This window comes from Melospiza melodia, unplaced genomic scaffold (assembly GCF_035770615.1).
Source record: "Melospiza melodia melodia isolate bMelMel2 unplaced genomic scaffold, bMelMel2.pri scaffold_28, whole genome shotgun sequence".
Lineage (NCBI taxonomy): Eukaryota > Metazoa > Chordata > Aves > Passeriformes > Passerellidae > Melospiza > Melospiza melodia.
In genome coordinates, this window is record NW_026948600.1 from 8,748,778 (window position 1) to 8,762,910 (window position 14,133).

At 47.1% G+C, this 14,133-nt stretch overlaps 1 protein-coding gene across 1 annotated transcript; it reads right to left on the minus strand.

Moving 5' to 3' along the window:
* Positions 1-8,606: 8,606 nt before the first annotated feature.
* On the minus strand, positions 8,607-10,555 carry LOC134433889 (olfactory receptor 14J1-like; the record flags this gene model as incomplete). Its single annotated transcript, XM_063182587.1, has 2 exons — positions 8,607-8,621; positions 10,103-10,555. Coding segments are annotated over 2 exons (468 nt in total), but the record flags the coding sequence as incomplete, so codon positions are not given.
* Between the last annotated feature and the right edge of the window lie 3,578 nt (positions 10,556-14,133).

The window sequence follows — 14,133 nt, forward strand, 5'->3', positions numbered from 1 at the left end:
ATATTCCGAAATACAGGTTTATGATAGGCTAACAGAGAAAACTCTAACCACACCTTTTGTTTTACTACACCGTTGATTGTTTACACAAAACAAAACCAGTGTTCTCACTGTGATACGAACGGTTCCCAAAACTTCCACATCTGTTCTCAGGGTGCCATCTTTTCCCAGAGAGAGTGTTACACTTGTTATGAGAAGACTTCCTGAGAACTTTATTGTTTATACAATGATGCCTGAAAGAGTCTAATTGTTTTAATTGTTTATAGAAGTCAGGCTGGGAACTGCTTTGGAACTGCTTTGCAACTACCTTTTACTTTTCTCTCAATTGTATGCCTTCATGGCCTTTTTCTTTAAGCCATGCTTGAACTAAACTCCCGACAGTCACCCTCCAATCCACTGTCACTTTTGGAAAACTATAAATGTTGGAGTCAGAAAATAAACTTGCCCTTTCTTCTTCACCTTGAGAACAACGATGTGAGCTTGTGTTCTTTTGTGTCCTATAATGACACTCCTGGGCCAGCGACTCCCTCTGAGTGGGGCCTGTCCCAGCTGGGAACTCTCTCGTTTGCTGCACTCGGGGATCCTGAACAACGACGGAGTCTGGGCCAATTCCCCTACTCCTCCAGGCTCAAACCTTTGCCCGCTGGGGAGATGGCAAAGGATCCACAGGGAGCATTCCCTGCCCTCAGGGGAATTGCTCACAGGTGCCTTGCACTGACTCTTGGTGTCTGTGTGCACACAGGAGTGCCTGTGCTGGGGAAATGTGGCAGAAATGCTGCTCTCTGAGGGGTTTGAGAGCCTTGGATAGCTGAGTCAGTCAGGCATGTAGGTAAGGTTAAGTCACAAGGTCTAAGTGAAGTTAAATGCTGCTAAACAGTATTTAACTTAAATTACAACCTATGACTTAGCAATTTAAAAGAGGACTAACACTTAACAATATTTAACTTAGCTTATAACTTATATTAAACTTAAAAACTTAGCAAAAAAACAACTCTTAGCAGCATTTAACTTCACTTAGACACTTGACAGCCACATGGAACCAAGGGGCCATTGTGACACTGAGGGGACTCATGAAATCATGGAGATCATTGTGACACTCTGAGGCCCCATGGAATAAGCAAAGCATTGTGACACTCTGAAGCCTCATGGAACCAGTGAGACCATTGTGACCCTGGGGGTCCCCATAAACCAAGAGCACCATTGTGATACTGTGGGGCCTTGTGAAACCAAACGTCCTTTGTGACACTGCAGGGCTGCATGGAACCAAAGGTCCACTGTGACATTCCAGGGGCCTCGTGTCATCAGTGGTCCATTGTGACACTGGATCACCAAAGGAGACCATTGTGACACTGCAGGGCTTCACGGAACGTCGAGGCCATGGTGACATTGTGGAACTCCATTGAACCAAGGGTTCATTGTGACACTGCAGGCCTGCATGGAACCAAAGCTCCAGGGTGACACAGAGTGGCCTCCATTCATCAATGGTCCATTGTGACAGGGTGGAACCAAAGAGACCATTGTGATACTGCAAACCCCCAGGGTCCGAAGGTCCATTGTGACATTGCAAGGCTCATGGAAAAGAAGAGTCACATGACACTGTGGGACCTGGGGAACCACGGAGACCATTGTGACACTGCAAGGCCTGCTGGAATCTGTGTCACTATTGTGACACTGTGGGGCCTTCTGGAACCTAGGGGCCATTGTGATTATTTTGCGGAGAAAAGAAGAAACCTCACAACTTTGTAAAAGTTGTAAAGCCCCGTATGTTTATTTACGACACATGCCGAACGCAAGTCCCCCAACAAGACATGCGTGCCTCTGAAGACCTCGGGTCTTCTTTTATCTCCCTTCTAAATGCATATGCATACAGTTTCACAATAAGTTCATACATATTCATTCCGTGTGACATTTAGCATTAGTTCTTCTTTATCAAAGGAATTTCTAAGTCGGGGGCAAATCAACCTTGTGGTCTTTTCTGTTTTTCTTTCTCTGTCTCCTTGCTGTCTCGGCATGCGAGTTTTTCCTTCAGCTTTGGCCTCACAGACTTTTCACCTTTCTTAGACACTTCACCTAATTCAGAATGGATCTTTACTCTGTCTCATTCCCCCCTTTCCTAGGAAATAAGTAAATTCTTTTACTTAATGAAAACTTTCATGACAGTATGTGTCATTTAGTGCTTCACCATGTACGTTTGACAAAGATGTTAGTACAGCTATTCGTTGTAGCATTCTACAGTTCTAAATTGATTGCTATCAATTTGTACAGCAGCACAAGCAGTTCTCAAGCATACACCCTTTTCTAGTATATACGAGCACAGTTTTCTGGTCAGTGACTGGATGAATTTCAAAGTGACAAATACTCTGTTCAGTGTCCAAACACACATCCTGAGCATTAATAGTAATGCTTTCACACATGAATCTCATCTGTTCTCTAGTAATGCAGGATTCCAAGTTTACTGTCTGCCACTTTCCATTCATCTTTCGTGCCCACACTCTTTGTTCTGAAGGATAGAGTATTGTTTTTTCATGGTTTGATCCTAGGGCAATGATGGGTTGGATAACATAAACAGTGGCATTATGTATAGTAAGCACAAAGGAAGTGGCCACATTAGAAACAGGATCATAGGTGAAATTCACCATAGTCTGCCAGGATCGAAAGTTCGTTTCAAAATCAATTGCATTATCCAACACAATTTCTTGAATTTCAGCTGGAAAATTACCTTCACCCCTTTCTCATATGATTAGAGCTGCTGTTGCTTGTATCTATAACTGTGCTTGTATACAACTGAAAGCTAAAGACACATTATCTTGAACTATACTAAGTGCTTCTACTATCAACTTGTGGTCTTGGTCCCTGGCCTTTTCATACTTCCTTACTTTGGCAGTACTTTTGAAATCTGTCACTGGCTAGTTCTTAATGCTAATAGAGATGACTACAAAGGCTGCTTCAATTTTGTTAGGCTACCTGCTGCAGTGGCCAGTCTATTCATCAGTATTTCTGAATCAATTCCATTTAAAACTCCTAATCTTGTCCCTAATATGCCAGTTAGATGTTTGTTATGGGGAACAGGAACTGCTTTCTGTTTATGACCATCCCTCCCTGCCAGAGGGATGTGCTGGGCTCACACTGCAAATTCAGACACACTTCACAAGTGTATCTGACAGAGGTTTAGGTACCCTACTTTGATTTCTTCTCCTCTGATTCCTTGAAAAGTCCACAGTTCCTGTTCTTGCCACTCTTGCTCCTCACATACTTGATTCTCGTGGATTACTACAGTAGATATGTTTAAATCTTTTATCTCAGAAGGTTTTTTATGGATCTAGTATACTGATTAAATGCCAGGGACCAAGGCCATTTAGCATTACTTTGAACAGAGGTACTCTCAAGTTCTGAAACTTCAGTTATGATTACACACAATACAATTTTACAAACTAAAATATGAGCTACTCCCAACTGCAATATACTCATTTTTCCTGAGTAAGTTTTAATCTCAGTTCATTGTCTCCTGGCGTCACCCCTTAAGGGGTTTCTGGGCCTTCTTCACCCGAGAGTGATGGATCCAGGCATTCTGCTCCTTGATTTTGATTGCAGTGAAGGTGGTGAGAAGTACTCGCAGTGGTCTGTCCCACTGTGGTTCCGAAGTCTTCTCTGTAAGAGACTTAACATATACATCATCTCCAGGCTATTTAACTCCCTGCTCCGAGTTCCAGCCACATGTTTCTCAATTACTCTGAGCTGTTTGCTTAATGCCGCCATGTAGGTGGACATTCTGGACATTCCCTTTGTATTCTATATGGTCTTCTATAAGGCATTCCAAAAGGACTCAGCATTCCATTAGCTCAAGGTTTAGTTTGAATTTGCAATAGTGCTAGTGGAAGAGCTTGGGGCCAGGGTAGATTAACTTCTTGCCCCAGTCTTATGATTTGCTGCTTAATCAAATGATTCATTCTCTCCACCTGGCCGCTTGATTGGGAGTGGTATGGGGTGTGAAGTTCCTGATCTATGCCCAGATGGCTACTAATCTGTTGCACTATTTTGGAAATGAAATGTGATTCTTTATCTGAGGATATCGTGGCTGGAACTCTGAAGCGTGGTATTATTCCTTATAAAAATAATCTGGTCACCTCTTGAGCTTTGACAGTTCTGGTGGGGAATGTTTCTGGCCACCCTGAAAATGTATCTATCAATACCAGTAAATACTGATACCCCCCTTTCCTTGGGAGTTCTGAAAAGTTAATTTGCCACTGCTGTACAGGCCCATGGCCTCTCCCAGTCTGACCGAGTTTTGGCCGGGGGCATATTTTGGGGTTAGTCTGGAGGCAAGGATCACATTGTCGGCTTACCTGAGTGATAGTGGCATATAAATTCCTGACAATGATACAACGATTGTTTCAATCAGATGTGTGTAATGCACTCTGTATCACTCGCAGCCTTGGTCATTTTGAAAAAGGAGCTACACTCTATAAAAGGCTTCTAAGTATTTAGGCCCTAGTGTGTTTTCTAGTGCCCTTCCTTCACTAGTAACCACGTAAATGGGAAGGGATTCCTAGCTCTCTTTCAATGGTAGCCCACCCCTTGCAGTTGTACGTCTCTTTTGGTTAGTATTATTGTATTATGGCTTACCTTCGAGGAAAATCTGTACCTCACCCTTTGCTGCTTTCTTTGCCTCTCCATCCACCATCTCATTTCTTTCCTCCAATTTTAAGCTCACTCTCTGGTGTGCCTTAATATGCCTTTTCAGGTAGCTGAACTGCTTCCAGCAGCTGGATTGTCTCTTCTTTCCCTGTGAGGTCAGCAGTCCCCTCTCTTTCCAGATGGCTCCATGTGCATGTATGACTCCAAATGCATTCCTTGGGTCTGTGTAGATGGTTATTCTCCTCCCTTTTGCCCTTTCCAGGGCACGGGTCAGGGCAATTATCTCAGCCTTCTGCGCAGAGGTACCTGTTGGTAAGGGTCCAGACTCGATTACCTCTCTGCAGGTAGTCACCGTGAACTTTGCAATGTCACTTTCCTGTCAGTGAACCAGGTCTCTGCATCGTCCAGAGGAGTGTCCCTTAAGTCTGGGCGGCGGGAGTAGGTAGCTTCGGTGGTCTCTAGGCAACTATGATGTCCACTGAGAAAAGAAGCTGAGTTGACAATATTAGTCACCACTATCTCTACATCGTCTTGCTCTACCATGATGACCTGGCATTTCAGAAACCTCCGTGGTGAGAACCAGTGGCCACCCTTTACTTCCAGTGCTGCGGACACTGTGTGGGACACTAGCACAGTCATTTTTGTCTCAGGGTAAACTTGCATGCCTCTTGAATATTCAGCACGACTGCTGCTACAGCTCTGAGGCAACCTGGCCATCCTTTGGCTGTTGCAACTAGTTGCTTAGAGAAGTAAGCAACTGCCCTTCAGTAAGGGTCCAAGTCCTGAGCCAGTATTCCCTGGGCAATTCCTTGCGTGGGAAAAATAGAAAGAATGGTTTACTTACATCTGGAAGTTTCAAAGCTGGAGCTGACATGAGGGCACTCTCTCTAGCTGGCGAAAGGCCCATGTGGTGTCTTGTGTCCACTGGAGATCTCTGTTTCCACTGGCAATAAGAGCATAGAGGGGTCTGGCGAGCAGTCCATAATTATAAACCCACAGCTGGCACTACCCTGCCATGCCTAAGAGGGTTCGGAGTTCTTTCGTTGTCTGGGGTTTCAGGGTTTGGCATACGGCTTCCCTGCCTTAAAGTCTGCTGCTCAGCACTCACTTCTTACCCCAGGCAGATTACTTTCTGTTTCACTACCTGTACCTTTTTCTTTGAGACTCTTCATCCTTGGAGTTCTAGGAAATTCAAAAGGCTTACCGTCCAGGCTTCTCTCGCTTCCCTCATCCGAGTGGCTACTAGAAGATCATCCACGTACTGCAACAGCCTCCTTTCCTCTTGTGGAGCTTCCCGAGACTCTGGGTCTTTGCAAGCTGTTCTCCAATCGGAGTGGGGAATCTTGAAGCCTTCAGGCACATGGACTATGTGAGCTTGAGTTAGAATGCAAAAATTTCCTGGCTGGCTTCGTGGATAGGGAGGCAAAAGAAGACATCTCTTAGGCCTAAAACAGTGAACCAGGTTAGCTCAGGTGTTAAACAAGTCAGTAAGGCTTATGGATTTGCTACCACAGGGTATAAATTCTGTGTTATCTTATTGACAGCCCTTAATCCAGTACTATCAGTTATTGGGCTGATTCCTTCCTTATTTTCCTTTTGAGGGTACTACTCAGTTCTCACTAGTTGTGTTCTTTCTTTAAACTTGATGCTCATGGGGGAGCATCTTTCACTCTCCCTGGTACAGCAGAGGCCCATACCCTTGAAAACACTTGTTTACTTATTCTAATATCTCCTTACTAATGTCTTTCTTAATTTCAGTGTCTGTTAATGTTAAGCCTAACATCTTTATATCATTTGCCTCCAGAGTAACCTTTCTCATTTGAGAATGTTTAGCAAATTGAGCGAATTGTACAAAAGCTTTTAGGTACACATAGTACACATATTACTTTAAAGGTTTGCACAAGGATGCCTTCTCAGACTGGCCAGTTGTTCAGTTGTTCCCCACACTGCAACATAAACATTCTCCACAGGTACTAAAGTTTTATTTAAAACTGAATATATGGCTCTTGTGTCAACAAAAATTCTTCCCTTTTGGGGAGGTCATCTTTACCCTTCCTCCCTTACTTTGGGATGAGCCTTTAGCAAATCATATGTACTCATTTTGTGAACTGTGATTGCTTTGCATTTCAGCACGATAATCCTTGCCTGATTTCATACATCGCTATCTTATGCTGCATGCTGAACAACATGTTTGATTTGCTTTCTCTTTGCCTTGTTTTCCCTTTTCAAGAAATCTGGGTGATTTCTTAAAACACAAAGACATTTCAGCATACAAAACTCTATCCCATTTATCCTCCTCTTTTAAAACAGTACTAACAGCAATGAAGTATTATAAATCTTTTTATTTTCTGAGCTGCTCCTACTGGCAGCCTTCTCCCAGTGAGCCCCTCCCAAAAGAGGCTAATTTAGGAACCTCTTTGCTCTGGTCAGTTCTCATTATTTATTTCTCCTTGCCCTATCTCGCTTCCACTCAAACCTTTTTACAGACCTTCACAGTAGTTTCTCAACTTTCCTCCTATACACACAGCTCCAGGTGGCAGGTATCAAATGTGGTTCCCACACACAAGTTCTAAGACCTTAGGTTCTGAATCCGCTTGACCAGAAACCTCTAATTTACATGTGCCCTGACACTTATTAGAACAGCAAAACCAGTGTTTCTCATAAACACCACACTGCAATAATAACTGCACATCCAGCTTTTGCTCACAGGCCATTCCCGTGTTCCCTGGGGAGACGGGGCAGCCAGAGCTGTCCCTGTGCCCAGGGGACAGCCACTGTCACCTCACACAGCATGCTAATCAAAAACGTGACATAGACACTATATTCTGATCAAACAAAATATCAATCTTTTTTAGTTCTCTTCTTGCACAATCTAATTAAGCCCTGTGTCTACTTACACTTGTTTTACTGCTTTGCAAAAAGGCTGTGCTAGTCACAGCCGAAACTCATATGCCCTCAGACACAAACACTCACACCCGCACCCCCCTTTATCTCGAATTCGCTAGAGCCAAGGCTTGAATTGCTGTGAGGGGGGGGAATTCTTGGAATTCCTTTAACTCTATCGTAATTAAGCATAAATCACCATCTTGTTGCAACAAAATCTTAAAATCTCCACAAACACTACTATACAATCTGAGAATCAACTTACCACAATGCAGAGGAAGAAAATCACCACACAAAACCACTGGGAAAGGGCATATCTCTCAAAGTGCTCGCTTTTCTCAACACAACATAGGATACTATAATTTAGCATTTACTCACATCAATTTTCTTGGACACAATCAAAATCAAACATCTAAGGCAAAGGAACTCTCTGAGCTCATACTCACGGTTAAAATGTACCAGATCTACACAAATCACTACATTTAAACACGATAAATACCATCACTGACATTCTTCCACTCGCTTCTCTGTGGGGCACTTCTGTCCCTGCCCCCGCAGCCTGCTGCAGCCGGCGCCTCAGGCCTCACTCGGCTGCTTCAAACACGGGTAGTACTGACCCCCCCCCCACTGTAGATTTATTCCTTTTATACACCATACACTTATATACTTGCACGATTAGAAACACAGTGCACCGACCACACAATGCACACATTAACCATACAGCAACACAGTGTCCGGACATCACACACACACAAACAAAGCACACACGGGCTCAACAGTTCTGCTCTATCAGAACTATGAACCCCCAACACACATACACGGGTTCACCCGGCTCACCCCCAGAGCCACTAGCAGTTCCACTCTATCAGAACGATGAACCCCGTCTCTAATACAGCTGCTCTATCAGCTGAATCAGATGTCTCTGGGTGGTTTACTCCCTTGCTCTCCTTTCCTTCCCCCGGGGGGCCCCTCAGTACATACCGTATCTTCCTCCACAGGCCAGCAGATCCTTGTCTGTCCTCGCAGGTGGCAAGTTGAGACAAGCGGAGCCCCACCAGGAAAAAATCCTAGGGCGTGCCGAGGAGATGCGTCTATCCCCCCTGCCCCTGCGAGGACAGAGAACTCCAGCCTGGCTCGCCATAACGTTTTGCGGAGAAAAGAAGAAACCTCACAACTTTGTAAAAGTTGTAAAGCCCGGTATGCTTTTATTACGATGTGAGCCAGACGCAAGTCCCCAAAAAGGCATGCGTACCTCTGAAGACCTCGGGTGTTCTTTTATCCCCCTTCCAAATGCATATGCATACAGTTTCACGATAAGTTCATACATATTCATTCCATGTGACATTTAGCACCAGTTCTTCTTTATCAAAGGAATTTCTAAGTCGGGGGCAAATCGACCTTGTGGTCTTTTCTGTTTTTCTTTCTCTGTCTCCTTGCTGTCTCGGCATGCGAGTTCTTCCTTCAGCTTTGGCCTCACAGACTTGTCACCTTTCTTAGACACCTAATTCAGAATGGATCTTTACTCTGTCTCAGGCTGATGGCATTTGTGTTCCCTCAGGTTCATGTCCCCACAGCAACAGCATGGGGGTGCTCCCCCTGCTGTGTGCAATGCAAACAGGGGCTGCTGAGCCAGTGCTGCCGTGTCTGTGCCTGCAAGGATGGGGCACCTGTGTGAGCTGGGGGAGAGGCCAGGGCTGCAGAGGGGGGATGTTGTTGGCAGCTCCATCAGGACACTCTGGGACGCTGCCCTGGGCTGTGCAGCACACTGGGGATGGATCAGCCCCTGCTCTGCTGCTCCTTCCCATCTTCCCCAGGGCCCTTGCAGAGCCCCAGCCATGCTGTTTACCCCCAGCCTGCCCACACCAAGCCTGGGACTGCTCACAGGGGTTTTCTGTGCTGTGCATCAGCCTGGCCGTGTTCTTGAGAGAGCCTGGGCAAGGAGCCTGGAGCCCCCAGGGCCTGGCCTGAGGCGTCAGCGCTGCCCCAGCAGTGCCCATGGCCTGTCCCTGCTGCAGCCCCAGCACTGCCACCCCCAGGGCTGTGCCCGGCCCCGAGAGCACTCAGGCCCTACAGCAACACCAGGGCCACCAGGGCAGTGGGGCAGGGCCACAGCAGCAGCACTGGCAACAACAAGTGTGGCTGCTGCTGGGCACAGCTGCTGTGCCAGCACTGATCTGCCCCCAGCTCTGCACACAGACATTGCTGCTGCAGCCCCAGAGAAGTCAACAAAAGGGCATCTCTGCAGAAAACTCTGCTGGGAGATCCTTTAGTTTATTTAAAGCCACCAAGAGTGCAGCCCCTCATTGACACAGTCTGTGGCCACAAATAAAGGTGGAAAGAAACAAACGGGAAATGGCACAAAGGATGACATGTCTTTGTGGATTATAGAAAAAAACTAAAGCAAACAAAACAAACTTCCACACTGAAGCCAATAAGAAGTATCAAAGATGATTTTATTAGAAGTGATTTCCAGAAATTGGTCATCAGTTTAATGTTTCTGAAACCATCCAGTCATCAGTCTCCACACTGCAGCCTTGAGCTCCTGGTTCCTCAGGCTGTAGATGAGGGGGTTAAGAGCTGGAGGCACCACTGAGTACAGAACTGACAGGGCCAGATTCAGGGATGGGGAGGACAGGGAGGGGGGCTTCAAGTACGCAACTGATACACTGCTGACGAACAGGGAGAGCACAGCCAGGTGAGGGAGGCAGGTGGAAAAGGCTTTGTGCCGTCCCTGCTCAGTGGGGATCCTCAGCACTGCCCTGAAGATCTGCAAATAGGAGAAAACAATGAATGTAAAACAAACAAATACCAAACAGGCACTTACAGCAAGAAGCCCCAGTTCCCTGAGGTGGGATTTGGCACAGGAGAGCTTGAGGATCTGAGGAATTTCACAGAAGAACTGGTCCAGGACATTGCCATGGCAGAGGGGCAGGGAAAATGTATTGGCTGTGTGCAGCAGCGAATAGAGAAAGGCACTGGCCCAGGCAGCTGCTGCCATGTGGGCACAAGCTCTGCTGCCCAGGAGGGTCCCGTAGTGCAAAGGTTTGCAGATGGACACGTAGCGGTCATAGCACATGATGGTCAGGAGGAAATACTCTGTAGTAGCGCAGAAAACAATAAAAAAGAGCTGGACAGCACATCCTGTGTAGGAGATGTCCCTGGTGTCCCAGAGGGAATTGTGCATGGCTTTGGGGACAGTGGTGCAGATGGAGCCCAGGTCAGTGAGGGCCAGGTTGAGCAGGAAGAAGAACATGGGCGTGTGCAGCTGGTGGCCGCAGGCTACGGCGCTGATGATGAGGCCGTTGCCCAGGAGGGCAGCCAGGGAGATGCCCAGCAAGAGGCAGAAGTGCAGGAGCTGCAGCTGCCGCGTGTCTGCCAATGCCAGCAGGAGGAAGTGGCTGATCGAGCTGCTGTTGGACATTTGCAATGCCTGGGCATGGGGATCTGTAAGGAAAGTAATCATGGAATAGTTTGGTTTGGATGGGACTTTAAATATCCCAGCACAGCCTGGGGGCACTTTGCCCCCACTGCCTGCCAGGGGCTCTGCTGCCTGGAGCTGTCCCTGCCAGCAGCTGCTTCCCTGTGCCCAGGGCTGGGCCCTGCCAGTGCTGCCAGAGCCCAGCCCAGCCCTGGTGGCTCAGCTCTGCCCTGCAGACCCCTGCCAGCTCTGGCACTGCCCAGGGCCTGTTCTGGCTCTGCAGGCTCTGATGGCAATGTCAGAACAACCTTGAGGAGCCTGGAAAAGTGACAGTGATGCTACCTCTAAGGGGCCCTCTGCTGATTGCTTTAACAGCCTCATTTTTTCAGATCTTTGAGATTTTTTTTTAAATTCCCAACTTGAACTGAGAGATCAATATCTATGTGCAATTTCCCATCAAGGCAGCCCAGACCAGTAGATTAAAAAAGCAGAATTTTCCTTTTAATGCAGCTCTTGTCTTGCTGTGCTCCCTCTATAATCTACTTTGAAATTTTCTGCAGTTAAATGTCATGCTGGGAAGCAGTCCTGAACAATGCAGCATCCTCACCACACAAGGAGAACACTTCCAAGCCTGACCAGCTGTCTCCTCCCACCCAGTTCTTGTCCCCCAGTGCTGGGAGCAGCTGCCAGGGCTGGCTGAGAGCTGTCCCTGGCAGGCAGCAGAGTCCCTGCCCCAGCACAGCGCCCTGGGCTGCAGGACCCTGCTCTGCAGGACAGCCCTGGGCACCCCTGGCTGCTCTGCACAAGAGACAATCAAATAATGTACTCACAGGGTCTGCAGGCATTGGGATGTTCCAGCTTTAGGAGATGGCTCCAAGAGCTGCAGCTGCATTGTCCTGCAGCCAGAGGTTCCTGTGCCAAGGGCTGACAGTGACTCTGGCCCAGCCACTTCTCAGCACCTTCCCAGCCGCTGCCTGATTGTAGCTCTCTGTGCCTCTGTGCTGTGCCTGGGGTGGCTGCAGGCAGTGCCCCAGCCCTGCTGGGCTGGCAGAAGAGCTGCTCATCAAGAGAAATGTGCTTTTGAAGGTTTACTTGGTTACCAGGAGCTGCCTCTGGGCCAGGGTCCTAGCCCAGCTCAGTAGCACAGACACAGCACCAGGACATTAATGAGCCTCTGGGGCTTTGTGCTCAGGCCCTGAACATCAGTCCCTGAGAGGGAGCTGAAGAAACCTCTCCAGAACTCCAAGGCAGAATCCAACTCCAAAATTTCTTGGACTTTTAATGGGTCCCACTGAGGCACACAACTGAGGAAGTGTCCCCAGGCCCCAAGCAGAGAACTGGAGGCAGTGATGACAAGTGAGGACAAAGAGAAGCCAAGTCTTGGTGCCCTGGGGCACAGCAGTGTCTGTGCCACCAGGGGCTGTGAGGAGACACCTTGTCCTGAGGCACTGGGGCCTCCTGGCACAGCCCCAGCCAGGCTGGGCACTCTCAGCCCCTTGTCCTGCCCTCATCATCCCCCACTAGCCCACATTCCAGTGGCCTCAAGGATCTGCTGGAAGGAGTCCCTGGGGAGCCTTGCTCAGGAATGGCCCTGGGGGCTCCTTAAAGCTCACAGAGTTTTTCAAAGGACTTTGGGTTTGGCTTTTGCCTTGGAGTCTCTGAGAGGTTTGTGCAATCATTGCCTCCAATTATCTGCCATAATTAGTCCCTGGAGAGGCTTTGACAGTAACAGCACTCATTGGGGGTCATTAATGCTTCAAGGTACTTCAGTTATTTTAAGGTACTTGGTGTTTTCCTTTTGATACAGACTCTGTGAGTGTTTTGTGTAATCCTGGCCCCAATTATCTACTTTAATGTGTCCCTTGAGAGCTTTGTATGGATACTCAGTGGAGCTCAGTAATGCCTTGAGATACTCAAGGTTTTAAGGTATTTTATGGATTTAGGAATACTTTTAGGTACTTTTAGGAGCTTTCCTTCCCACACTGAGTCTCTTAGAGATTTTTGTGCCATCCTCACCTCCAATTCTCTCTTCCAAGGAAATCACATGGATCCTGTGCTGTTTATCTTCCAACTTTTTGTTTTACAACTAAGATGGAAATGAAAGAATTTTGTAAGACTTTCTAAAAGCATCCAAACAAGCATGGGACAATTAGCAATACAACTGCAACCACTGAGAGAATGAATAGTCCTGTTTTATCTAGATGTCATCCAACCCTTTAGTCCCTTGGATTGGAAGAGTTCATTGAACCAGTCTTTGTTTTCCACTTGAAGCTTCTTGAACCATTATTCAGTACCTGAATGCTCTTGTGGATTGACTCCCTGTGGCTGGAGAGGTTCATGCAACACATGCCCTCAGAGTCTACACTGCCATGCCCATGTGCCCAGAGTAAAACCTCTATCGCTGTTCTGCAAGGTGGCATGTCTGATGCTTTCTATGTCTGAGAGCAGGCCACTCAATGCAAGGGAGATAGCATTGGTTTGCTTACTTAACAGGCACCCAAGATGGTCTAATTGTCCTAAAGCTTTATCTGCAGCCACCCAAGGTAGTCCAAATTGGGGGTGCTACCATCTGATACCTGGATTAAAGCTTTCAAAGCCATCTCTTTGATATGATCCAATACTTTTCTGGAGATATCTGCTGCTTGATCATCTGGTAGGCTGGGTTTTTCCTTCTCCAGCTAGATGGCAGAGTGTCAACTCTGCCTTTACCTCATTATTAGCATAGTCTGCTATTAATTGATTTATTAAACAGTTCCATCCCCTTTCCACAGGGTGTATCCTTTAGGTGGCAACATCATGGTCATAATATATTTTAGATCATAGGGGGTTAAGACATGATCTGTAAACATGGTCCTCATTAGGACATTAAAACAAGGTAAGTCCTTCCTATGGTCTTTAGCTGTCCTACCACAGATTCTTGATTTCCTTATAAACCAATGGCTGATACCTGGGATTCTTCCCCCTAACTTCATACGAGGGCAACGAGGAGTTTCAAGGCTATTTGCTAGTCTCCTTCCTTAACTGGAGGCATGGCCCAGGGTGAAGGTGGCATGATTGACAGTGAGGGCATGACCCACAGTTGCAGGGGTGGAGTGAGGAGGTTCATTCAGGGCAGAAGAGAAGTTTGTGGTAGAAGGAAGTGGAGAAGTCAAGATGGAGGGAGGATGGTGAGGATCCTGAGCCACATTCGGGCTCCTTCC